Raw genomic sequence first — 24,972 nt, 5'->3', positions numbered from 1 at the left:
TTCTTTTCCGTGACAAAAACTAAAACCAGAGGGTGTTTTTTCCCCCAGAATATGGGAATGGGGTTCCAAAACTTGCATTTGAATAAAGTGGCCTTTATTAAGTCAGAACTATAACGTCACTTCTGCATTGACATGCACTCTTTAGCACTTCCATGAATAATCCTTAAAAGGTGTAATCTGGCTTTAACAAATGAAAACTTCTTAATCGTGTAATTAAAAGTTTTGCAACTTTCTACCTACACAGCATGCAACTGCTGCAGCCAATCTCTGTCCTCAGTGTTAGTCCACTGAAGGCATTGACTGGATGCAGCGGTCACGTGCCATATACCAGCATATCACCACTGTGGTTTGTAAACAAGCAGTGTCAGGAGGACTGGACCAGCACCACAGAGAATGGCACGAGTTTAAAAAAATGTTTGAATTATTTTAGGCTACTGGAAGGCATATCTGAGATTTTTAATTATCTTAAAACAACCTTTTTGAGCTTTTAGGCTACTTTCACATATGCGTTTTTCCTTTCCAGTATTGTCAATCATAGGATCTCAATGCTTCCCTTTTGTCCCCATTCATTGTCAATGGGGATGACAAAACTAAATTGAAAGGAGTGCACCACAATTGCGTTCCCATACCGGACAGAAAACCAATGCAAGCAGGTTTTTCTGTCTGGCATGAGATGCGGAGCAAGACGGATCTGGCATGAAATGCAATCTAAGTCAACAGTGCCGGATCAGTTTTCTCGAAAATAAAAGAAAACGGATCCGTTCCCAATTAACTTTCAATGCTTTTAATGACGGATCAGTCATGGCTATTTTAGAGATAATACAAACGAATCCGTTCAGAACAGATGCCGCCGGTTGTATTATCACGACGGAAGCGTTTTTGTTGAATCCTAACGGATCCAGCAAAACGCAGATGTGAAAGTAGCCTTAGACAGGCAGCCTATAGATGTGCCCAATTTATCATACAATCTAAGTCTACAATCAGAGTGTGATAGGGAGTCTTTAAATGCATCAGAACTATCTAACTCATAGTACATCTGGGCCACAATTCTAAGAAAAGCTGCTCCAGAAAGGTTATTTCCTCGGGAATACAGGTATAAAGTAACACAGGCTTATCAGGAGAGGTGACAGGTCTTCTTTTACTCAATCTTCTTAGCCGGAGAACCCTAAAGGTTCTTCTGCAGGACACAATTATTAAAGGTCTATTCCCATCTCAGCCTTTCATGGCTGAGATTGGAATAAACCTTGTATGCGGCATGCAGAGTTACAAAAACATGTACGTAACTCCACCCAATATCTTACTGGGGTTCCTTAGGCCCACCAGAGGACATTATTCTCAAGGTCCAACCCCTATAATAACCCCTATCAATAAAATTTAATAGGTTCTGAATCAAAGAAAAATACCCCAGAGGCTGGTGATTGGCTCCAAAGGAAACCAAAAGTTTTTTTCTCCTAGGTCCTTGAGGACAATTGTAGGATGCTATGGTTCTCTGGTGGGCCAGTCCGACCCGACTTCGCCCACCCCTAACTACTGCTGACAAGGGTTATTCCAATCTCAGCCATGAAAGGATTCTATATGAATAGTCTTTAAAAATGACACATTGTTGGTGGAGACCCCGTGACACTTTTGCTTTGGGGAACTATGAAGCATCACTCATAAGCAATACAGCAAACAAGTTTTATCATTAGCAATAATCTTTCCATTTATGTCTAACTTTGGACAATGCACCATGTTGTAAAGATATAGAACATACACGTCACTGATCTGGCCTGTGGTGGGAAGATCATTTTTCTCTGCCAGTCCACTGCTGGCTGCCTCCTCCTCAATAGCTGCGTTTTCTGTAAGGTTTTCCCCCGTTTCCTGTTTTTCCTCACCTAAAAATCACAAAAATACATAAAATTATTTACGTTGGCTTAACAGTTCACATAATCAGGATGAAACCAGCCGCATCATGAAAACTCTCTCAAAATTGGGCAAAATTAAGAACTCAAGTGGTAATTATAATGCACTTGTTGTGCCCTCCCAAGACACCTAAATACATAAAGCATCTATATCCACTATAAAGCTACATGAAGGGGAAAAAAAAAGTAAAAATAAACCAAGTGGTCTTCGTTGTGGGACTCTGCATCCAGCCTTTCCTGGCAGAGTTTCACACAAATGTATTTTCTTTCCATGTTTTTTTTGTGGCCCTTATGTGAAACCATTTATTTCAATGGGTCCGCAAAAACAAAACAGAAGTTACTCAGTGTGCATTCTGTTTCCGTATGTCCGTTCCACAAAACAATAGAACATGTCCTATAATTGTCCACATAACGAACAAGGATAGGACTGTTCTATTAGCGGCCAGCTGTTCCGTTCCACAAAATACGGAATGCATATAGACGTCATCTGTATTTTTTGCGGATACGTTTATTGCAGACCACAAAATACATACGGTTGTGTGCATGAGACCTTATATATTTTTTTTTTTCCTTAGGGTAGTGAAGAAAATAATGGAGAGATCTAAATGATCCCTTTAGATAACAGTGTCGCATTTTATTAGAAAGGCATGCAGGCTCAGTGGTTAATCGCTGGGGTCCTGGGTTCGAATCCCACCATGGGCAGCATCTGCAGGCAGTTTGTATGTTCTGCCCATGTCTGTGTGGGGTTATTCCAGGTACTCCAGTTTCCTCCGTTACGCCAAAAAAAGTTCATTTGGAATTTAGATTGTGAGCCCCAGCGGGGTCAGTGTGTTAAAATTTCTGTACGGCTTTGCATAATATGTTGGTGCTAAACAGATAAATAAAACAATAAAAACATAATTTTTTACACACGAGCCCCATGCTCTTTGGGCCACCAACCTAGACAACAGCACGCTATGAATTGACATGGACAGTTCACGTTAAAGGGAACCTGTCACGTTGAACAGTGTTTGAGCTGAGGGCCAGCATGTTATAGAGCAGGAGGAGCTGAGCAGATTGATATACAGTTCTATGCAAAAATATTCAGTATAATGTATAATTAATTCATTTATATCCCTGCTCATTTTGGGCTGTGAAGTCCAGGAGGCGGTCCTGTCAGTGATTGACAAGGATCTCTGTATACACAATCATAGAGAGAAGCATGTCAATCACCGATAGGACCACCTCCTGGACTTCAAAGCCCAGAATGAGCTTGGATATAAATGAAGGAATTATACGTTCTACTGAATATTTCCCCATAAAACGACATATCAATCTGCTCAGCATCACCTGCTCTATGCTGGGCCTCAGCTTAAACACCATGTTGAATATGACAGGTTCCCTTTAATGTGAACTGTCCATGTAAATTCATTGCTTGCTGATGTCAAGGGGGGGGGGGGCCAAAGAGCATGGGGCTCATGTGTAAAAGTTATGTTTTTATTGTTTTATTCATTTGTTTAGCTCCAACATATTATGCAAAGCTGTACAGAGATTAAAACGAGATTATAAACTCTTCCTGCTCTATTCCGTGCTGCTGGCAGATTATTTAGCATTTTCATGGCGACAGGTTCCCATTAACTATAAATTCCTGACAGTAGTTCCTTCCCAGCTTTATAGGAGCATGGGGTATGGGTACTGCCATTCAGAAAACTGCAGGAGCTGCAATAGTTGTATTAAATGGAACCCTTCTTTCCCAGATAAATGAGAAAGGAATGACATAAAACTGTTCCTTATTTAAAAAATTATAAATATTTTACAAGTGATGTCCTATCCTCAGGAGGGAGGGTCCGACACCCTGCACCCCGCTGATCAGCCGTTCTGCAGTAGCTCCGGTGCCAGAACTACACAACTCTGTCCGCTGTGTAGTGAATGGAGCTGGTTACTGCAGCACTGCTCCCACCGAAGTGAGAGGTCCTGCAGGTAGGAGCTCCTTCCACTGGACAAGGGATGGAGCTTGCAATCCCGGCATCAAATCTACTGCAGAACAGCAGATCGGAGGGGGTGCGAGATGTTAGATGTACCTTCCGATCGGATACTAATGACCTACCCTGGCGACAGGCTGGAAGTCTCTTTCTTTGAAGTAATAGATATTCCCTACAGAGAGGCATTTACTTATTTTTATTTTCACGCATTTATATGCCACTGACATATTCCTCAGCTCTTTACATTATCATCACTTGTTGCCCCCAATGGGGCTCACAACCTAAGTTCCCTATCAGTACCTACACACAGACAAGCGGGTTACCTTGCTCAGCCGTCTGGTCTGTTGTCCCTGGTTTGTTACCATGATTGAGGGTCATCAGAATTTGCTGGAATTGCTCCTGGGTGAGACATACTAGACTCTCCCTTAGCTCCTCTGCAGAGATTGGCGGCTTCTGTTGTAGTCTCTGCTTTGGCACGTTAGATATCTTTTTGGGCACAGGCTTGCCCCTCCCAGCATCCAGCCTTGTCTGTTGCACATTCTGGTCGTGATGTTTGTTTTCAAGTTCCTTGAGTACGTTACCAGGAGGTTTACTGGGGGGCGCCCCTCCGACGGCAGATCTGCCTTTCAGCACCGGCTGCTCTGTCTTGGCATGGTTGTTCTCCACGTGTAGGACTTGGGCTGAATTCTTTCCTTTCAGAGTAGATTTTTGGGTCCTTCCCTTGTTACCCACCTGTCAATGAAAAAAAAAAAAAAAAAAAAAAAAAAAATAATGTTATTCCGTCAATGCCATAAAGAAAAACGAGATTTTTGTATAACTTACCAGTAAAATCTCTTTCTCGCTCTTTCCTTGGGGGACACAGAAGACCTTGGGTATAGCTCATCTCCCTAGGAGGCGTGACACTAAGAAAAAACTGTTAAGCCCCTCCTCCACAGCTATACCCTCAGCCTGGAGAGAAAGGCTGCCAGTTGCGTGTCCAAGTAGTGAGAAAAGGCAAAGCCCAAGAAGTGGAACCAACAAGCCAACTACCCAACGGGTAAAACAAACTCGGAAACTCGCGTAGATAAAAACAAAGAATGGGTGGGTGCTGTGTCCCCCAAGGAAAGAGCGAGAAAGAGATTTTACTGGTAAGTTATACAAAAATCTCGTTTTTTCGCCCAGTTTCCTTGGGGGACACAGAAGACCTTGGGACGTTCAATAGCAGTCCAAGAGGGGAGGGACTACAGCACCAAGGCGAAGCACCCGAAGGCATCAAGAAACCGCCGCCTGCAGACCAGGCAGCCCAAGACAGCATCCGCTGAAGCCCGAGTATGCACCCTGTAGAACTCTGTAAGGTGTGCAAGGAAGACCAGTGACCGCCTTGCACAAATGCATGGCCGAAGCCCAATGCCTCCGGCCCAGGGGACACCGACCGCTCTGGTGAAATGGACAGTGACACCAAAGGCAGAACCCTGCCCTTGGTGCGGTAACCACAACAATAGCCACTCTGAGAAAGCGGAGGAAGCCACCCTGGAGGCCGCAACCCTTGCACGGACCTCCTAGAAACACAAGAGACCAAACGTCGACAAGAGCCGGAGATCTCCAAGCAAAAACGCAAGGCCCAAACAACGTCCAAACGGTGAAGTGTCCGTTCCCGGGGGCGGGAAGGGGAGGACGAATGCCTCGCGGAACTGAAAGACAAACACCACCTTCAGAAGGAAGGAAGAGACGGGATGGAGAACAGCCCTGTCCTATGGAAAGACAGAAGGCTCGGAACAAGAAGGACCGCCACTCAGGCACCCGCCAGAGCCCCGACGGCTACGGAAACACAACCGCACAGGACAGAAGGAGTAGAGAGAACTACTGTAACGGCTCCAAAGGAAAGATAGGAGCGCCAAGAACCCAGTATGTAGATCCCAGGGCGGTACCGGAGGGCAGTACAAAGGGAACCCAAGAGCCGCTCCATGGAAGAAGGTCTTGACAGGCCCAGAGGGCCGTGGAACGCTGAAAGAGGAGGGACAGCGCCGACACTGGAAGCAACAGGGTCCCAGTCCCAGGTCCAGGCCGGACTGGAGAAAGACAGAACCATGGAGAAAGAAAGGCAGAGAGGGGAAAACGCCCAGCTTCCCACAGAACCCCAGGTAAAAACCCTAAGTCCTACAACAGAACCTGGACGAAACACGGCCAGGAGCGAACACTAACGAGCCCGCTAGAGTCGCCTGGGCAAGCGGGTGAAAACCCAACGAGATCATGCGCAGACCAGTAACACGGCCAGAACGGAAGCCGTTCTACAGTCCCAGTGTGGGAGATCCAAGGGCAACCCTGACCGAACGGTAGTCCTCCCAAGTTACCGAGAAGGTAAGTCCATGGCAGAACCATTGCCGAGAATGGAAAAAAAAAAAAAAACTCAATCTGCACCCAGCTGGAGGACAGAACGCGGCAGACCCGGTAAATAGGCACACAGCTAGTACAGCCAGTGTGAACAAGGGAAACAGTACGAGGCCAAAAGGAACACCAGAACCATCCACATGAACAACCATGCTCTCCCCAGAGGGGAGGGCAGCGAAGGAAAGCCTCTGAAGCATGGCCGGGACAGAAGCCACATCGGAGTGAACTGTACCGAGCGGGAGCCAAACAGAGCCGTCGAGAAAAGGCAGTCGAGACAGAGTCCGGCATAACACCCTCCAACCGAAAGGAGGGGTGGGCAACAGGGAAGCCATAGGACAGCTCAAGAGCAGAACCCCGCTACACCGAGACGCCCGGTTCACCGCCCGCAGAAGGCGAATACCCTGAAGAACCCAAGATGGAGGTCCTCCGGACCTGGGTACGCGAGCACCCAAGAGAAGTTGGGTGACCCTCCCGAGAAGAGCGGCCCGACCTGGTAACAGATCAGACTGAAGCGCAGATGGCACCAACCGGAAGGACTCACACCACACCGCATCTGAAGAGGAGGAATGGTAGTAGGCGAGGGAACCGTAGTCCCGCCAGAGAAAATGCAGAATTCGAGGGACGCTGCAGACAGCACTCTCGACTATGTGACCACCAACGCAGGGAAACAATGCCGCGGGAGGGCGAACGGGTACGCATCTAGGGACCACGAACACACCCCGGGCGGAAGGGACGAAAGGAATGAGTACCACCCAGCTCGGTGCAGTAGCGAACAAGTAGAGCTCGTCTACTTATATATAAGGTATATATATATATACACCTTTGAACACATTGGGCATTCATTAGCTGTTTGTTGAACACCACCGTAGGCTCACACAGGTGGACAGAACGAGCTCTTTAGAGAGATAGCGCAAGGCTAGCTGCAAGCATCGTATCTCAAGAGAAAAAAAGGTATGTTGCAGGAGAAAGGGAGGCATACGTACGAGAAGCCCCGTAAGCAGTGAGAAGACCAACCCACCCATGGGAGGAGAAGGCATACCCGGCCCAAACAACGGACAGAGCGCACAAGAAAGTCCGCTCACTGCAAAAAAATAGTCACTCAGCGAAGGATCAGCCAGAGTCCAACCGTACCAACGGAAGTGCAAGTGCAACCTGAAAGGCAGTCATGCACAAGACCAGCACGGCATGCAATGGAACGCAAGCAGTCCGCCCAGAAAAGGGGGGAAATGTACCTGGCCAACACAGCAGTCGGCAAGAGTGCAGAAGCCCGCCCCAAAAGGGGGGGGGGACCAAGGCCAGTACCTACTTTGGAAAAGTAGGACATACCATATTCCGCCCAGAAGGGGGCCATGCCCATGGCCGCACATGTCCAGCAGAACGCAGGAAGGTACACTTAGGGAAAGGGGGCATGCACAGGGTTATTCTATCATTAAGTGATTGTGCAAAAATCCACCCAACACCGAATTTCGTGAGAGTGCACCACTCCGCCAATGAAGGGGGACGTGTACCAGTTCAGCACCGCATAAACACGGACAGCCGTGGATCGCGTGAGCGTGCAAAATGCCGCCCATGGAATAAGGGGTGGCCATGCACAAGACCAGCACAGATTCCATGGGAGTGCAAGCATTCCACCCAAGTTAGAGGGCATGCTCATGCCCAGAAATGGGGGTCATGCACATGGCCAGCATCGCATCCAGTGAGAGTGCGAGCACCCCGCCATGGATGGGGCCATGCACATGGCCAGCAACGCACTGGCGAGAGAATAAACACAGTCAGTGAGAGTGTACGTATGTCGCCTGAGGAAAGGAGACATGTCCAAGGCCAGCAGCGAATCCAGTGAGAGTGCGGCACACCGCCCACGGAAGGGGGGGGGGGTCATGCACATGGCCGGCAACGGATCCAGTGAGGTTCAGTGTTCCGCCTATGGAAGGGGAACGTGCACATGGCCGGCACCGTATCCGTGGAGAGTGCAGTGTACCTCTTATGGGAGGGGTACACGCACATGGCCGGCACCGTATCCGGTGAGAGTGCAGCATTCCGCCTATGGAAGGGTTCATGCACATGGCCGGCAACGAATCCAGTGAGAGTCCAGTGTTCCGCCTATGGAAGGGGAACGTGCACATGGCCGGCACCGTATCCGGGGAGAGTGCAGTGTACCTCCTATGGAAGGGGTTCATGCACATGGCCAGCACCGTAACCGGTGAGAGTGCAGTATTCCGCCTATGAAGGGGTTCATGCACATGGCCGGCAGCGAATCCAGTGAGTGCAACGTCCCGCCTGTGGAAGGGGGTCGTGCACATGGCCAGCACCGCATCCGGTGAGAGTGCAGCAGTCCGCCTAGAAAAAAGGGGGGGTCATGCACAAGGCCAGGCCGCAGCCAAAGAGAGTGCAGTATTCCGCCTAGGAAGGAGGGCCATGCACCTGCAGCCACCAGAACTGGGTGACGCATACTGGCCAGAAAAATTTTATGCATGCACTTGGCCAGCGCCGTATCCCGGGAGAGGGCAAGAAAACGCCTGGAAGGGGGAACATGCCCTGGCCAGCGCCGCAGCCGGGGAGCGCGACATACCGCCTAAGAGAGGGGGGCATGCCTACAGACAGCATACCGAATGATGAGGCTGCCGCGTCCTGCGCAGCCCACAAGACCAGTTATTTAAAACAAAATTATAATAATTTTTTTTTATTTTTTATTATATTATTATTATTATTTATTAATATTACAGCCTCCCTGAGGCAGAAAGGGGGGCAACCATACAGGGGCACAGGCCGTACGGGCCCATCAGGAGCCGGCCAGTACCCAAAGGGTTAACAGGCATCTGGCCTGTGTGGGGGTGGCGGCGCTGCGAACTCTTGGGGGCGGGGGAACCTCCAGGCGGAGGTGAATTTGCGGCCTAGCAGACCGTGAAGCCGGGGCCTAAATTTTACCGGCGCCCGGATGACCGGGGCCGCAAGCATTTAAAGTACCGGCCGGCCTAAGCTGGCCGCGGGTGCCCACATACCGGCCGCGGGAGCCCACCCCGAGTGCCGGAATTGCGGTCGGCAGGCCGCGAAGCCTGACAAACTATGCAGCGCCCGGCCGGCCGGAATGCACCGACGGCCGGCCGGGGCCTGTTGGAGCACAGCTCTAGCCAACGCCGGCCGCGGGTGCCCACCCCGCGGCCGGAAGAATCAGGGACCCGAGAGGAGCGTGAGGTGCGACGCCTGGGCCAAAAATTTTGCGGCGTCCGGCCGACCGGACCGAAGGTCGGCCGGGCCTAGTTGGAGCATAGCTCGCACATGTAACGCCGGCCGCGGGAGCCACCCCGCGGCCAGGAAGAGTCAGGGGCCCGGGAAGGAGCACCGGATGGTGCGGCCCAGCGGGCCGCGAACGTGGACTAAAGTTTTGCGGCTGCCCTGAGCACGCACCGGCAAGCGCCCCCTCTTTGCGCGGACCTCCATCCTGTAGTGAGGCTGCCGCGTCCCTTATGATCTATGGAGGGGAGAGAGGGAATGGGTGAGTGCTGTAGTAGATTGCCGCCTTGCGACACCCCAGGGACCAGCCTAGGTCCAGCCACCCAATAGCCACTCTGCTTGGATAGGCTAAAGTATGGGGGTCAGTCACGCAGGAGACCGGGGTGGGGGGAGGGGGTCGTAGGGCTGGAGAAGCCACTCTCTCACCATAGCCGTCTTCACCCTCGGTCCGTTCCAGCAGGGTCGCCCCTTCAGCTACTGGCAGGACGCTGGAAGAGGGGCTTGGCGTGCGGGCGACCCTTGCGCTGGCGGGATGCAGGGGAGCTGGGCTGCCCTGGTCCACCTTGCCTTCTGTGGGGGAGGCAGCAGTGCGGATGACCGGCACTGGCGCAGCTCGACCCCGGGAGAAACAGAGAGGTCTAGTGCGACTCTGTTGTCCCTGATTGTCTGGAACAAAAAGAAAAGAAAAAAAAAAGTAAAAATCAAAATTTAAACAAGGAGAAAAACAGCCCTGCAGTAGCAGGGAGTGTCTTGCCTCCTTGGACACTAAGCTAAAACTGGCAGTCTCTCTCTCCAGGCTGAGGGTATAGCTGTGGAGGAGGGGCTTAACAGTTCTCACTTAGTGTCACGCCTCCTAGGGAGATGAGCTATACCCAAGGTCTTCTGTGTCCCCCAAGGAAACTGGGCGAGAAACATGGATTAATAGATATCTGTGATTTAGAGCACATTACCTGCTTAGCCGTCTTTTCTTGTACTCCTAGTTTAAAAAAAAAAAATGGAGATAAAAAACAATAAAATAAATGAAAATATATCAGAGTATCCAGTAGAAGCATTGAAGACTAGTGAGAGCCATCTTACCATAGGGAGCCAAGATAAGCTTGGGTTTGCCATTCAAAATCTGAGTTTCAAGCATTAATCCATCCCTGTAAAATAAAGCACATTGACACGCAGGGATTAGAAAAGAAACCAGTAATTATGTCAATTTATTATATTTTACCTAATTCAGAGACCATAAAAGATTTTACTTCTCCAAAGAGTGCTGTTATGTGAAGTTTGTGTTAAGAGGACATTTCTGTTGTATTAAATACATGTTCCTCTATTAATCCTGCAGGAAATGTACAAAGTATACCATTCCCATTGTCCATGACACAGTCAGAGCCATTTAACAGGTGATGAATGGACACCAAAACCATAAGCGGTTTGCCACAAACTTCCTTGGTTTAACAATACTCGTCTGTTTCCGTCAGCACCACGGATATTGAATGGAGTAGTAGCAGCACGTCTGTCATCCATGGCTCTATTCAGACTCCTCCTCACTAAACAGGGGGCTCAGGATTCCCATGTTCGCTATCGATGGGACCCCAGAGATCCGACATTTATCACCTACCCTGTGATACCTGTATACCGATATGGCATAACCCCTTTATTTCCGTATCCTGCACACCTGAACAGAAAGCCAGGCACATCTCTATATTCCTGCTCCACCAGGATGTGGTGGCCGCCTCACCAAACTAAACAGAGGTCGGGGACTCATCTTCTCCAGGTAGCTGAGGGTCCTGAGGTGGGACATGCATCTATCAGGACTTTTATGGCACCTCCTGGAAATATGCAATACAGGTCCTAACACCTGGAGCCCCTCCTATGAAGATTTCCTCTATTGCTCCCTGCAAGCAGCCGTTTCTTCTGAGAACCTGGAGATGAAGCTATTTACACATTCAATGACAGATCGGAAAATTAGTAACAAAAAGCCGGCTGTATATCAATCATAACTACATTCATTTTATATAAAACAAATAATCACAACAATTTACTCCAATTTATTACTAATTGATATACATATATAAATGTAGTTATTTCATATAAAGTAAATTGTTGTGATGATATAATTCATATAAAATAAATGTGGTTATATGATTGATACACAGCCGGCTATTTATTACTAATTGTATCAAGCAGCTAGGTGGTTTAGCAAGCCGAGCTATATTCCGGAGAGCTTTCTCATCTATATTGTTTCAGATCAGGAAATGCTGACCATTATTGGGTGCATCAGGGATTTTAATAAGACATAAAAGCCAGAGGCGCCATCCATAACACGGCAATAAAGGTTACACGAGTGACTGCTAACAGCTCCTAAAACCAACGTACTGTATACAGTGCCTAGCACCCAGCAACTGTCAGTTGAGCTTAAACAATCAGCTCCTCGAGGAGTGTCCTTAAAGGGGTTATCCCTCCTTTTAAAGGGATGGTCTGATTTCAAGTTTTTAAAAGGGGGCAATGACGAACATGGCAATAAAGTAATAAAAGAGACATTATTGACCGATTACATCCCGCAGCGTTGCTCAGCTTTTTCTGTACCTGGGGTTTGTCTACCTGGCTGCAACAATGACAACACGTGACTGTAGCAGCCAATCACCAGCCTTAGCAGTATTTTATCCCATTCCCCTTCTCTTGTGAAAATTTTGCCTATTCCTGGAAAAACCCTTTTAATGCTGGCAGATTTTTTTCAGCTAGTAATTTAAAGAGTATTCCAGTAGGTACAAGTTCTCCCCTATCCACAGGGAGTTCAGGAGATTGTACTTAGTTATCTTCGGAACTCCCATAGAAATGAATGGAGTGCCCGCACGCATGTGCGACTGTCCGCTCTGGTTATTTTAGAGGAGCAGCAAGGGGCCTGCGGGGAGTACGGGTCCCCCGTTCTAGTGATCAGTGGGGGTCCCAGTGGTAGTACCCCCACCGATCTGATAGTTATCTCCTATCCACAAAGGCCTCTGTCTAGTCTCTACGTCGGGGGCTTGATCACAATGACTCACTGCTGTGGGGTCTAAGATCACGGACACCTATACACCAGTCCATAGACAGATATTCCTCCAGAATCCCCCCAGACACAAGCATGCTCTGCTAAGTGTGCATGCGTTCCCAATAGGAAGAGAGTATGTCAGCGGCTTATATCCTGAGAGGGAAAAGGATCAGGCATGTTTAAATACAATATGCCTGATCCTTCTTCCCTTCAACAACTGCCATCAGGGAAGGGTCAGTCAACTTCATACAAAGGATCTGAAACAGCGGCAACAGTGACTGAGAACTATAACTCTTCATATTGCAGCCATTGTATTACCAATTATACACGAGGGAGCTGCCTTATTAGCCGTCTCTTCTAATAAATGATATGACCATTATCACAATACCAATACTAGAGTAGGACAAGTGCCACAGGCAGAATACAGCTTGTAGTGTGACTGGAGCGCGCGCACAGGCAGCCACACTTTACTAAGGCCTCTTACAATTTGAATACTGGTGATATGGCATACACAGACCTATGAGCCCCTATTGCACCCTCATAAAAAAATAAAAATACTTGTGCAAATAGGGAGTTCAGTGCACTGAGGGTGGGCCCAAGCCACTCTGTGCACCCTTGCTCCTCCACCTTCCTCTGTCAGCAACCCCTGATTGACAGGGCCAGGTGAGATGACTATATAGTTACATGGCCCTGTCAATGAATTGAGGGGCTGGAAAAGGAAGCAGGAGGAGCAACGGTGCACAGAGTGGCTTGGGTCCGCCCTCAATGCCCTTAACTGCTCATTTGCATATGGATTAAAATGACTAATAAAGCTGCTGCGGTGTTTGTTTACTGCATGACGAAGGAGCCGCTGCACTAAATCAGCACTTCTGCCCCATGACGCATCATACATGGCTTCACATTGTCTCAGCGTCCTGCCGCACCAGTCTACACCTGCCCTAATTTTGGAGTTCAGCTCCGCAGCACCCTATTGTAGTGTAATGCTATAGGGTATACCCCAGTATGGCATAGTTCACCAATAGAGATGAGCGAACTTCTGTTTTAAGTTCGGCGTCTAAAGTTCGGCTTCCGGTTAGCGGAGAATCCCGATCTGGAACCGGATATGGATTCCGACTTCCGTTGTGGTCCGTGGTAGCGGAATCAATAATCGGCCATTATTGATTCCGCTACCACGGACCACAACGGAAGTCGGAATCCATATCCGGTTCCAGATAGGGATTCTCCGCTAACCGGAAGCCGAACTTTAGACGCCGAACTTAAAACAGAAGTTCGCTCATCTCTATTCACCAATAGTGTTGAGCGAACTTGTGTTTTAAGTTCGGCATCTAAAGTTCAGGTTATCGAAGAATCGCGTTATGGATTCCGCTACCACCGACCACAACAGAATTTAGAATCCATAACGCGATTCTTCGATAACCCGAACTTTAAAACACAAGTTTGCTCAACACTATTCACCAACACATCCCTGATCGGGAACATGGCAGAAAAAAATAAAATAAAGATATTCCCCCCTATTACTGACATACGCAAAAAGAAAAATATGGCGGCAGGTTGATAAATCCAGCGCCCATTCTGACCTCCGTTTTCCGGGATGGGCCAATGGACATGGACTGGCTGCGATCACCTCCTGATACTGCAGAATACACCATGGCCTCTATTACTTTAATTACATTTAATTTAACGGGATTCATTTTTTTTCAGATGGAGAAATATTACTTCGTTGCCATGGTAACCTTAATTATCAGGACAGGTGCTAACCACCAGAATTATCAGTCTGCATTAGGATAATGCAGGAAACACAAGAGGCCACTCTATAGGGGGACCAGCAGGGGGCAGTAACAAGCCGCAGGCATTTCTAGAGGGGTGCAGTGCCCTTACCCCAGGTTCATGGCCCCCCGCTCCCCAGCTTCAGCCGCGCTCTGACAAGATCCTCTCCACTCTCAGCCCTCGGGCATCCTGAGCTCAGCACTTCCCGGACTCCCAGTGTGTACGTTGGTTGCTGGCACAGCTCAATCACATCTCCAGCCATTGGATCTTAAAGCGACCAATCAAAGCTCCCCTTACTTACCTGGGTAGACGCTATTTCCTGTGTGCGAAAGGACCTTCGATGACGTCATGTCCATGTGACCAGGCCGTGGGCGGAGGGAAGTGATTAGAACGGCATATGATAGGCATGATGTCACGGGAAGAGGCGGCGACTTGTGATCTAATGGGCGGGACTCCTATCGGTGCGCTTTGATGTGGTAAACTGTTGAGTTGTTACTGTTGTGTGTGGGAGCGAGAGATGGTATTTACATGGGACTGTATGTTGGAGGGACTGAAGGGATGATGGTATTTACATGGGACTGTGTTTTGGAGAGGCTGGTGGGAGGGTATGATGTTATTTACATGGGACTGTATGTTGGAGAGGCTGGTGGGAGGGTGTGATGTTATTTACATGGGGCTGTATGTTTGAGAGACTGGTGGGAGGGTGTGATGTTATTTACATGGGACTTTATGTTGAAGGGAATAATGGTATTTACATGGGACTGTATGTTGGAGAGGCTGTGATGTTATTTACATTGGACTGTATGTTGGAAAGACTGGTGGGAGGGTGTGATGTTATTTATATGGGACTGTATGTTGGAGAGGCTGGTGGGAGGGTGTGATGTTATTTACATGGGACTGCAGGGAATGATGGTATTTACATGGAACTGTGTTGGAGAGGCTGGTGGGAGGGTGTGATGTTATTTACATGGGACTGTATGTTGGAGAGACTGGTGGGAGGGTGTGATGTTATTTACATGGGACTTTATGTTGAAGGGAATAATGGTATTTACATGGGACTGTATGTTGGAGAAGCTGGTGGGAGGGTGTGATGTTATTTACATTGGACTCTATGTTGGAAAGACTGGTGGGAGGGTGTGATGTTATTTACATGGGACTGCAGGGAATGATGGTATTTACATGGAACTATGTTGGAGAGGCTGGTGGGAGGGTGTGATGTTATTTACATGGGACTGTATGTTGGAGGGGAGAGATATTACTTAGGCTACATTCACATTTGCGTTTCAGGATGTTTGAAACGGATCCGTCACGCAAATGAAAGAAACGGAAACCATTTAAAAGGATCCGTTCTGATGGATCCGTTTGTAAAGCAGAACCGTTTGTCACGTTTGTTTCCGTTTTTGCTTCCGTTTAGCGGATCCGTTTTAAAGGTGTGAGGAGTGCCTCGAAGTGTCCAGCCACTTTTACAGTGTGTATAAGCAGGGAACCTCCATTAAGGCTCCTTGTGTTTTGGGACCATGCTGCCTGCCCACTTACGTCTGCGATTGAGGTTTCTAATCCTGAAAGCGAGATGGAGAAGACGTGACCAGGAAAGAAGAAGACGCCGCTATTGGGTCCACCCGATAACTTCCAAACGGATGACCAGAGGCGTTTTTTCCGTCCTGTATTTGGAGCTTCGTGAGCGGCCAGAAACGTTTTTTACCTATATGCACATGACTGTCGAGAGTTTTGACCAGCTACTGCAGCGCATTTCGACGCGCATCGAAAGACAGGATACCCGCTTCAGAAGGGCAATTTCTCCTGCAGAGCGGCTAATGGTGACCATAAGGTAAGCATTGTCCTAATGTTTTTTTTTTTTTCTGTACAACTGTATATATGATTTTTTTTATATTTATTGATCTTTTTTCATTTTTTGACAGGTTTCTTGCTACCGGAGAAAGTCTGTCCTCGCTGCATTACCAGTATCGGATGGGAATTTCGACGATCTCCAGTATAGTCCAGGATACTTGTCGTGCCTTGTGGGAGGTATTGTGTGAGGATTGCATCCCACATCCAACTACACAGCAGTGGCTTCAGATTGCAGACAAGTTCCTGGAAACCTGCCAATTCCCTAATTGTGTCGGAGCGGTGGATGGGAAACACATAAGGATTGTAAAACCTTCCGGAAGTGGCTCCGAATTCTTCAACTACAAAAAATATTTCTCAATGATCTTGATGGCCATTGCAGATGCCGATTACCGGTTTGTTGCCGTTGACATTGGAGCTTATGGGTGGACAAATGACTCAATGGCTTTCAAAAACTCAGCAATGGGACGCCTCCTGTATTCGAAGAACTTTGGATTGCCACCTCCGAGACCTTTTCCAGGTACTGATGGACCTCCAGTGCCATTTGTGGTAGTAGGGGACGAGGCGTTCCAAATGTGTGAGAACCTCATCAAGCCGTACTCTAGCCGTGACTTGAACCCTGCTAAGCGAGTGTTTAACTATAGACTGACACGAGCTAGACAAACGGTGGAGTGCGCCTTTGGCATTTTGGTTGCTAAATGGCGTATTCTCACCAAAGCTATAAATCTTAAGGTTGAAACCATCGACGATATAGTCAAAGCTTGTGTAGTTCTACATAACTATCTGTTAATGGAGGAACCACTGCGCCTGGACCCCCAGGAGGTTGATTGCACACTCACCAGGCTGCAACGTTTGTCATATCAGTCAACCCTTGGCGTGGCCGACATGAGGGACAGTTTCGCCGATTACTTTGTTTCTGAAGCGGGCAGAGTGAGTTGGCAGGATAATGTTGTTTAAACTGTTTGATCTTCTATTAAATCAAAGTTTTTTTTTTTGGTATACACCTTGTGTCTTCATCTTTTTTACTCAGCCCCAAGAATGCAACACTGGTGATATATATATATATATATATATATATATATATATATATATATATATATATATATATATATATAATTTTATTTTATTTTTTCCGCACAAGCTAATATCACCCATGACGTCTGGATTTTGTGCATGGCATAGTTGCAGCATCACTCTTGTGAACATGCACATGGTCCAGGTCCTCATGGGTTGCATTAGCTTTTGTGAAATAAACGTGAAGGGTAGTAGCCCCACACATGGTTATTAAAGGGGGTGTCTTAGACATTTGGTGCATATTGCTAGGATATTCCCCTCCTTAGAGATGTGGGTCCCAGGGTTGGTGACATAGCCACACTAGGTGTTTGCTGGAGAAGTCCGGTCCGGCCACCACCAAGCACTTTCTTCATTGAAGTGAATGGGAGTGCACCACGCATGACCGGCCACTGCTTCCATTCAATTCTATGGGCCTGACGGAAACAGCCTATCCAGCGCTCGGCTATGTTTGGATGATGTTCCTGCGTAATGCGCTCACCAGCCCTTTTTTATTTTCTCGATATAGGTGTGTGTGCATGTGCTGGGAAACGCACCTATAAGCTATGAGTGAAATGTGGCATATCCTAGCGATATGGCCCCATCCTCTGTGTTGAGACAAATCCTTTAAGCTTTTGGCCCTTCTTCAATATTGCAAGGCACCATTGTGTTTTTGTTGTTTGACAACATCACACAATCTGCCTTGTGACGAGAAATAATGCTTGTTAAAGGGGTTTATCTGGGTTCATTTTATGGAGATCCGGTGACGTACTGGGCTCTCCATAGAGCTGCCAGGCGGAGGCTTGCGCCCATCAGCGAGCCCGATGGCGCCAACAGCACTGATGGGCGGGCTTTAGCGCAGCCCTAGCCTGTAAAACGGCTAGGGCAGCGATAAAGCCGGCCCATTAGAGCGGGTGACATCACCGAACACACTGGCAGATTCCTCCGCCTAGCAGTGTGTTATTGTAAGCCCTTCCCGATCCTGCGCAGGGCAAGTAAGGGCATTAGAGCTTGAAATGCTCCGTTGCCAGGTGAAATTCTGTGTAGGTCCAACTTCAGCTCTGAACCCGGACAACATCTTTAACAGCAGCATGTTCCTTGTGTTAATCACGCTCGTTGTGAGAGCATCATCTGTAATTAATTAACTAAAGAGTGAAATTTAAATTTCTCGCCCAGTTTCCTTGGGGGACACAGAAGACCTTGGGTATAGCTCATCTCCCTAGGAGGCGTGACACTAAGTGAAAACTGTTAAGCCCCTCCTCCACAGCTATACCCTCAGCCTGGAGAGAGAGACTGCCAGTTTTTGCTTAGTGTCCAAGGAGGCAAGACACTCCCTGCTCTGCAGGGCTCTTTTCTCCTTGTTTAAATTTTTAGATTTTTACTTTTTTCTTTCTTTTTGTTCCAGATCATCAGGGACAACAGAGACGCACTAGACCTCTCTGTTCTCCCGGGGTTGAGCTGCGCCAGTGCCGGTCACCGCACTGCTGCCTCCCCCACAGAAGGCAAGGTGGACCAGGGCAGCCCAGCTCCCCTGCATCCCGCCAGCACAAGGGTCGCCCGCACGCCAAGCCCCTCTTCCAGCGTCCTGCCACTACGGTGCCAGTAGCTGAAGGGGCGACCCTGCTGGAATGGACCGAGGGTGAAGACGGCTGTGGTAAGAGAGTGGCTTCTCCAGCCCTACGTCCCCCACCCAATGGTCTCCTGCGTGCCTGACCCCCATACTGGGCCTCTGGACCCTTCTCCTGCTGGACATAGGCTGGCCCCTGGGGTGCCGCTGTGCGGCAATCTGCTCCTCTTTTCTCCTGGCCTCATGGGACATGCTGCTAGTGAGGGGATTATATCCTGAGCTCTCCGTCTCTGGGTCCCCCCCTGGCATCTGGGCTTCCCCCCCCATTTCGCCTGATCACATTGGGCTTACCGGAGGGGCAGGACGCTGCAGTGGAGTAAGGAGGACCCCTTACTCTTCCGGCCGGCGGGGTGGGCTCCCGCGGCCAGCGAGCCGCCATTCCGGCCCTCCTGTCTTTTCTGGCGGCGGGGTGGGCTCCCGCGGCCGGCAAAACCGCATTTTGGCCCCTGTCTATTCCGGCCGGCCGGGTGGCTCCCGCGGCCGGCAGAACCGCCACTCCTGGCCCCTGTATCTTCCGGCCGGCGGAGGGGCCCCCGCGGCCAGCGAGCCGCCATTCCGGCCCTCCTGTCTCTTCTGGCGGCGGGGTGGGCTCCCGCGGCCGGCAGAACTGCACTCCGCGCCCCCCTCTCTTTCGGCCGGCGGGGTGGGCTCCCGCGGCCCGCATTGGGCTTGACTATGCCCCAGCAGGTGCCGGTCGGCGGGGCTCCGCTAGTTGGTCCCAGGCTTCGGGCCTGCTGGGCCGCAATCCCGACCGGCCTGCGGGGTGGGCTCCCGCGGCCGGTTTGAACCGCCATTCCGCCTCAGGTCCCGGCGGTATGACGGGCCGGACGCCGCAACTTTAGCCCCCGGCTTCGCGGCCTACTAGGCCGCAATTTTCCGGTCTCTGGTGGAGGGGGCGGGAACTTCTCCAGGCGCGATTTTTTCCCGCCTGGAGGTTCCTCCGCCCCCAGGGGATCGCACGCCGCCCTCCAGGCCGGATCCCTGTTAACCCTTTGGGTACAGGCCGGCTCCCACAAGTGGGTCTGTATAGTTAGCCCTCCTTTTTTTCTCCTGGTCTTCTCAGGGCCCCTATATAGTGGCTCCCCTTTAGCCTCAGAGGCTGGGTTTTAAATTAGATGAAAAAAAAAAAAAAAAAAAAAAGTTTTATAATGATAAAATAATTAATAATTGATCATGATTTCTATTGGGCTGCGCAGGACGCTGCAGCCTCATCAGTAATGCTGCATGTCTGCATGTCCTCTTTCCACAGGCGGCATGGTGTTGCGCTCCCAGCCTGCGTCGCTGCTAGGGCATTTCCCCTTTTAGGTGGTTTTTTTCTTGCCTCTTCCAGGATACGGCGCTGGCCAAGTGCATTCGGACCTTCTGTAGGCAGCATTCATCGTCTCTCCGGTTATGGTGCCTGCCATGTGCATTCCCCCCCTTCCTAGGCGGGCTACTGCACTCCCCCTGGCTGGCCATGTGCATAACCCCCTTCTTAGGCGGAATACTGCACCTTCACCGGATACGGTGCTGGCCATGTGCACGACTCCCTTCCATAAGCGGAACGCTGCACTCTCTGGTTTTGCTGCCGGCCCTGTGCGGGACCCCCTTCCTGGGCGGAACGCAGCACTCACTGGATTCGCTGCCGGCCATGTGCGTGACCCCCCTCCTGGGCGGAACGCGGCACTCTCACTGGATCTGTTGCCGATCATGTGCATGACCCCCTTTTTTAGGCGGAATACTGCACTCTCGCCGGATACGGTTTTGGATATGTGCACGTCCCCCTTCCATTGGTGGAATGCTGCGCACTCGCTGATGTGCTATGATGTACTATGTTCTTATGCTGCACTCACTGGTTTCGCTGCCGGCCATTTCTTAGGCGGTATGCTGCACCCTTGTTGGATTCCCTGCCGGCCTTAGGTATGCCTCCTTCCCTCAGGCAGCATACATACTTCCCTCTGTCGTTGGTTGTTTCCTCGCAGGTACGTTGCTGGCCACGTGCATGTATCCCATACATGGCAGGGTGCTTGCGCTCTCGCTGGATCCGCTGTCGGCCATATGCATGGCCCCTCTTCCGTAGGCGGTGTACGCACTCTTGCTGGATTCTCTGCCAGCCCGGGGCATGCCTTCCTTCCTCAGGCGACATGCACGCATCCTTAGTGACTGTGTTTGTCTCTTGCCAGTACATTGCTGGCAATGTGTATGACTCCCATGCATGGCGGTGTGCTCGCACTCTCCCTGGATGAGATGCTGGCCATGTGCTTTACCCTCCCTTTTTCTGGGCGTTGTGCTACACTCTCACCGGATACATTGCTGGCCAGGAGAATGGCCCTCTAACATGGGTGGGACGCTTGCACTTCCATTGGTTACGGTGCTGGCCTTGTGCATGACCACCTCTCACTTCAAGGGCAGAATTTGGCACGCTCATGAGATTCACGGCTGTCCTTGTATGGCTGTGCTGGACTTGTACATGTCCCCCTTCATTGGCAGAGTAGTTGCACTCTCGCTGAGTTCAGTGTTGGGTGTATTATTGCACACTCATTTAATGCTAGGATATCCCTGTGCATGTTCCCCTTTCGCTAGGTGGACCTCCTGCGTTCCTGCTGGAATATAGGGTAATGTCCTGCTTCTCTGAAGTAGGTATGGCCTTAGGCATCACTCCCTTTTGGGACGGGTCTTTGCACTCTTGCCGTCTGCTGTTGGCCAGGTACAATTTCCCCCCTTTCGGGGTGGGCTGATTGCGTTCCTTCGCATGCTATGCTAGGTTTGTGCATAACTCCCTTTCAGGTTGCACTTTGCAATTCCGTACATGCTGGGGCACTCTGGGACGAGCCCCCCCCCCCCCTTTTTTTTCTAGGTGGGTTGGCCTTCTCGCTGCTTACGGGGCTGCTCGTACGTATGCCTCACCTGCTTCCTGCGGCATACCTTTGTTTCTTGGGAGACGATGCTTGCCGCCAGCCTTGCACTCGTCCCTAGGGAGTTCATTCTGTCCTCCTGACCGGACAGGCTCTTTTGCTCTCTGCTGCACCGAGCTGACAGGGAGTGTTCGTGGGTCCTAGATGCATGCCCATGCGTCCTTCTGCGGCATTACTTCCCTGCGCTAGTGGTCACATGGTCGAGAGTGCTGTTGTCTGCGGCGCCTCTCGAATTCTTCGTTGACTCTGGCAGGACTGTGGTTCCCTTGCCTGCTGCAATTTCCTCCTCTTCGGATGCAGTGTGGTATGAGTCCTTCCTCTTGGCGCCTCTACGCTCCTGTCTGATCTGCTACCGGGTTCGGGCTGCTCTTCTCGGGAAGGTCACCCGACTTCTCTTGGGTGCTGGATTACCCAGGTCCGGGGACCTCCGCCTTGGGTTCTTCAAGGTATTCGCCTTCTGCGAGACGGTGGACTGGGCGTCTCACAGTGTAGCGGATTCTGCTTTTGAGCTGTCCTATGGCTTCCCTGTTGCCCACTCCTCCTTTCGGTTGGAGGGTGTGTTGTCGGCCTCTGTCTCGACGGCCTTATCTCGCCGGCTTTGTTCGGCTCCCGCTCTATACGAATCACTCCGATGTGGCTTCTCGCCAGCCTTCGGAGGCTGTATTTTCACGGTCCTCCCCTCTGGGGAGAGCATGTTTGTTCATGTGGATGGTTCCGGTGTTCCTTTTGGCCTCGTACCGTCTCCCTTGTTCACGCTGGCTGTATTAGCTGTGTGCCTATTTACCGAGTCTACCGCGTTCTGTCCCCCCACTGAGTGCAGATTGCGTGGCCCGTTCTAAGACGATGGTCCTGATGTAGACTTACCTTCTCGATGTCTTGGGGGGACTACCTCGGTCCAGGTTGTCCTTTGGTCTCCCTCACCGGGACTGTACAACGTGGTTGCATCGGCATGGACTTTAGCCTGCCTTCCCCTGGCGTCTGGTGGATCCTTTGGGTTCTTTCCCTCTGTCCTCTGCTCCTCCACTCGGGTGGATACGGGACAACGTTGTTTGAGGGCCGACGGGGCTAGTTTTGTCGACCCTTCTGCCCGTGTTACTGGTCTGCGCCTGATCACATTGGGTTTTCGCCTGCTTGCCAGGCGACTGTCCGCTCCTGGCTGTGTTTCGTCCAGGATCTGTCGTAAGACTTAGGTTTTTTTTTGACTGGGGTTCTGTGGGAAGCTGTGCATTCCCCACACTGAAGTTCTTTCCCCATGGTTCTGTCTTTTCCTTGAGGTGTCAAGTGTCGGCGCTGTTCTTCCTCTTCCAGCGTTCCCGGCCCTCTGGCCTGCCAAGTCCTTCTTCCTCGGAGTGGCTCTTTGGTTCCTCTGTACTGTCCTTCGGTACCGCCCTGGGGACTGTATTCTGAGCTCTCGGCGCTCCAATCTTGTCCTTGGAGCCGTTACAGGAGTTCTCTCTATCCCTTCTGTCCTGTACGGTCGTGTTCCGTATCGGTCGTGTCTCTGACGGGTGCCAGATTGGCCTTTTTTGTTGTTACGAGCTTTCTGTCTTTTCCAGGTCAGGGCTGTTTCTGCATCCCGTTTCTTCCTTCCTTCTGAAGGTGGTGTTTGCCTTTCGCTTCAACACCTCACCTATTTGGTCGTTGTTTGGGCCTTGCCGTTTTTACTTGGAGATCTCCGACTCTTGCAGACGTTCGGCCTCTTGGGTTTCCAGGAGGTCTGTGCATAGGGTTGACAGACTCCAGGGTGGTTTTCCTCCGCTTGATCAGATTGGCTATTGCTGAGGTTACCGCACCTAGGGCAGGATTCTGTCGTTGGTGTCACCGTTCCTTTCACCAGAGCGGTCGGTGCCTCCTGGGCTGGAGGCATTGGGCTTCGGCTGTGCATTTGGGCACGGTGGCCACGGGTCTGCCTTGCACGCCTTACTGAGTTTCTACAGGGTGCATGCTCTGACTTTGGCGGATGCTGCCTTACCCCGCCTGGGTTTACAGGCGGCGGTTCATTGATGCCTTTCGGGTGCTTCACCTTGGTGCTGTGGTCCCTCCCCCTTTTGGACTGCTTTTGAACGTCCCAAGGTCTTCTGTGTCCCCCAAGGAAACTGGGCGAGAAAACGAGATTTTTGTATAACTTACCAGTAAAATCTCTTTCTCGCTCTTTCCTTGGGGGACACAGCACCCACCCATTCATTGTTTTTTCTCTGTGCGTTTTCCGAGTTTTTGTTACCCGTTGGGTAGTTGGCTTTTTGGTTCCTTGTTGGTCTTTGCCTTTTCTCACTGCTTGGACACGCAACTGGCAGTCTCTCTCTCCAGGCTGAGGGTATAGCTGTGGAGGAGGGGCTTAACAGTTTTCACTTAGTGTCACGCCTCCTAGGGAGATGAGCTATACCCAAGGTCTTCTGTGTCCCCCAAGGAAAGAGCGAGAAAGAGATTTTACTGGTAAGTTATACAAAAATCTCGTTTTAGCGCTCTGTAGTTAGTGAATTCGTGATGATGCTGATTCACATGGACCGTGACTCCCACAAGGGCTCATGTGAAAGGGCACAAGATTGACTGATGAACAAGCATTTGTTTGTTCATGTGCCAATCGGAGAGAATACGATCAATAAGGAGTTATAAGAAAGCCCGTTATTGATCGGGGAACATGTAATGTTCAAGGTTCATCCACCTTTGGCACTACAGCCGTTCAGAAAATAAAAGTCCTAGCAACCCATTTCAGGAAAAGATGCATGGTGGATTTGTGAGGTGTGGGAGAGAGAATGGGTCAGAACTGGAATGTTCCCGAGCATGTGTCAAAGAGGGAGTTTGAAAAGAAGTGGGAGCAACATGGTGAGCAGGAGATGAAAGAAGGAGGAGTGAACACATGCTCAGGGGGGTGGGAATGGGATGGTGGTCGGGAAAGGGATGGGTGAAAGGAGTGGGACTGGGGGCGGTGCAAAATTTCCCACGACCCGTTCTCAACCCAATTTTTTTTAAATCATTCATCTGCTCAGACGTCATTTGATCCATCCTGGGGATTGTGGTTAGCACGAAATGATGGTGAGGGCTGAGTTGATATGCCGCCTCCGTCCCTCCAGGCGACGTGCCAAGTCCTCCCTCATTTCCTCTGCAAAACCTTCTAGAATCTAGAGCCTCAGAAACTATCTCTACAAGGTTCCCAAAATCCTCATGACAGCTCCTACTGGATCTCCGACTATTTAACAGGGCTCTCGCATTTTGTCGGAAATTAGAGAGCCTCTGTTCAATAGAGGGACCCAGTAGGGGACCAAAATTGTCCTGAGCAGGGGCATGATAGATAAGAGGGCTGGGGGTGGTGGTC

At 50.2% G+C, this 24,972-nt stretch overlaps 2 protein-coding genes across 6 annotated transcripts in view; one reads left to right on the top strand and one right to left on the bottom strand.

Moving 5' to 3' along the window:
- The window catches only part of CCDC66 (coiled-coil domain containing 66), a 48,263-nt gene extending 33,776 nt beyond the window's left edge, over positions 1 to 14,487 (bottom strand). The window contains exons 1-5 of the mRNA XM_044301919.1: positions 14,355 to 14,487; positions 10,538 to 10,602; positions 10,411 to 10,436; positions 4,186 to 4,594; positions 1,754 to 1,874 (exon numbers count right to left, since the gene is read on the bottom strand). Of these exons, the coding sequence (XP_044157854.1) occupies positions 1,754 to 1,874; positions 4,186 to 4,594; positions 10,411 to 10,436; positions 10,538 to 10,602; positions 14,355 to 14,365 (632 nt within the window). The 5' untranslated portion in view covers positions 14,366 to 14,487. The remainder of the gene's footprint in view (positions 1 to 1,753; positions 1,875 to 4,185; positions 4,595 to 10,410; positions 10,437 to 10,537; positions 10,603 to 14,354) is intronic.
- Positions 14,488 to 14,588: 101 nt separating this feature from the next.
- LOC122943633 (protein ANTAGONIST OF LIKE HETEROCHROMATIN PROTEIN 1-like) lies at positions 14,589 to 17,087 on the top strand. Of its 5 annotated transcripts, none has more exons than XM_044301521.1 (3): positions 14,589 to 14,704; positions 15,658 to 16,071; positions 16,163 to 17,087. In XM_044301521.1, the coding sequence occupies exons 2-3, from the start codon at positions 15,761 to 15,763 to the stop codon at positions 17,043 to 17,045; spliced, it is 1,194 nt and encodes a 397-aa protein (XP_044157456.1). In that variant the 5' UTR covers positions 14,589 to 14,704; positions 15,658 to 15,760; the 3' UTR covers positions 17,046 to 17,087. The 5 variants fall into 5 exon arrangements, with proteins under 5 accessions (XP_044157456.1, XP_044157455.1, XP_044157457.1 ...); XM_044301520.1 differs by having other exon boundaries at positions 14,684 to 14,719; XM_044301522.1 differs by lacking the exon at positions 14,589 to 14,704 and adding an exon at positions 14,735 to 14,807.
- Positions 17,088 to 24,972: the final 7,885 nt, after the last annotated feature.

Source organism: Bufo gargarizans, chromosome 7, assembly GCF_014858855.1.
Source record: "Bufo gargarizans isolate SCDJY-AF-19 chromosome 7, ASM1485885v1, whole genome shotgun sequence".
NCBI classification, from domain to species: Eukaryota; Metazoa; Chordata; class Amphibia; order Anura; family Bufonidae; genus Bufo; species Bufo gargarizans.
This window is presented reverse-complemented; position numbering and strand designations above follow the sequence as displayed.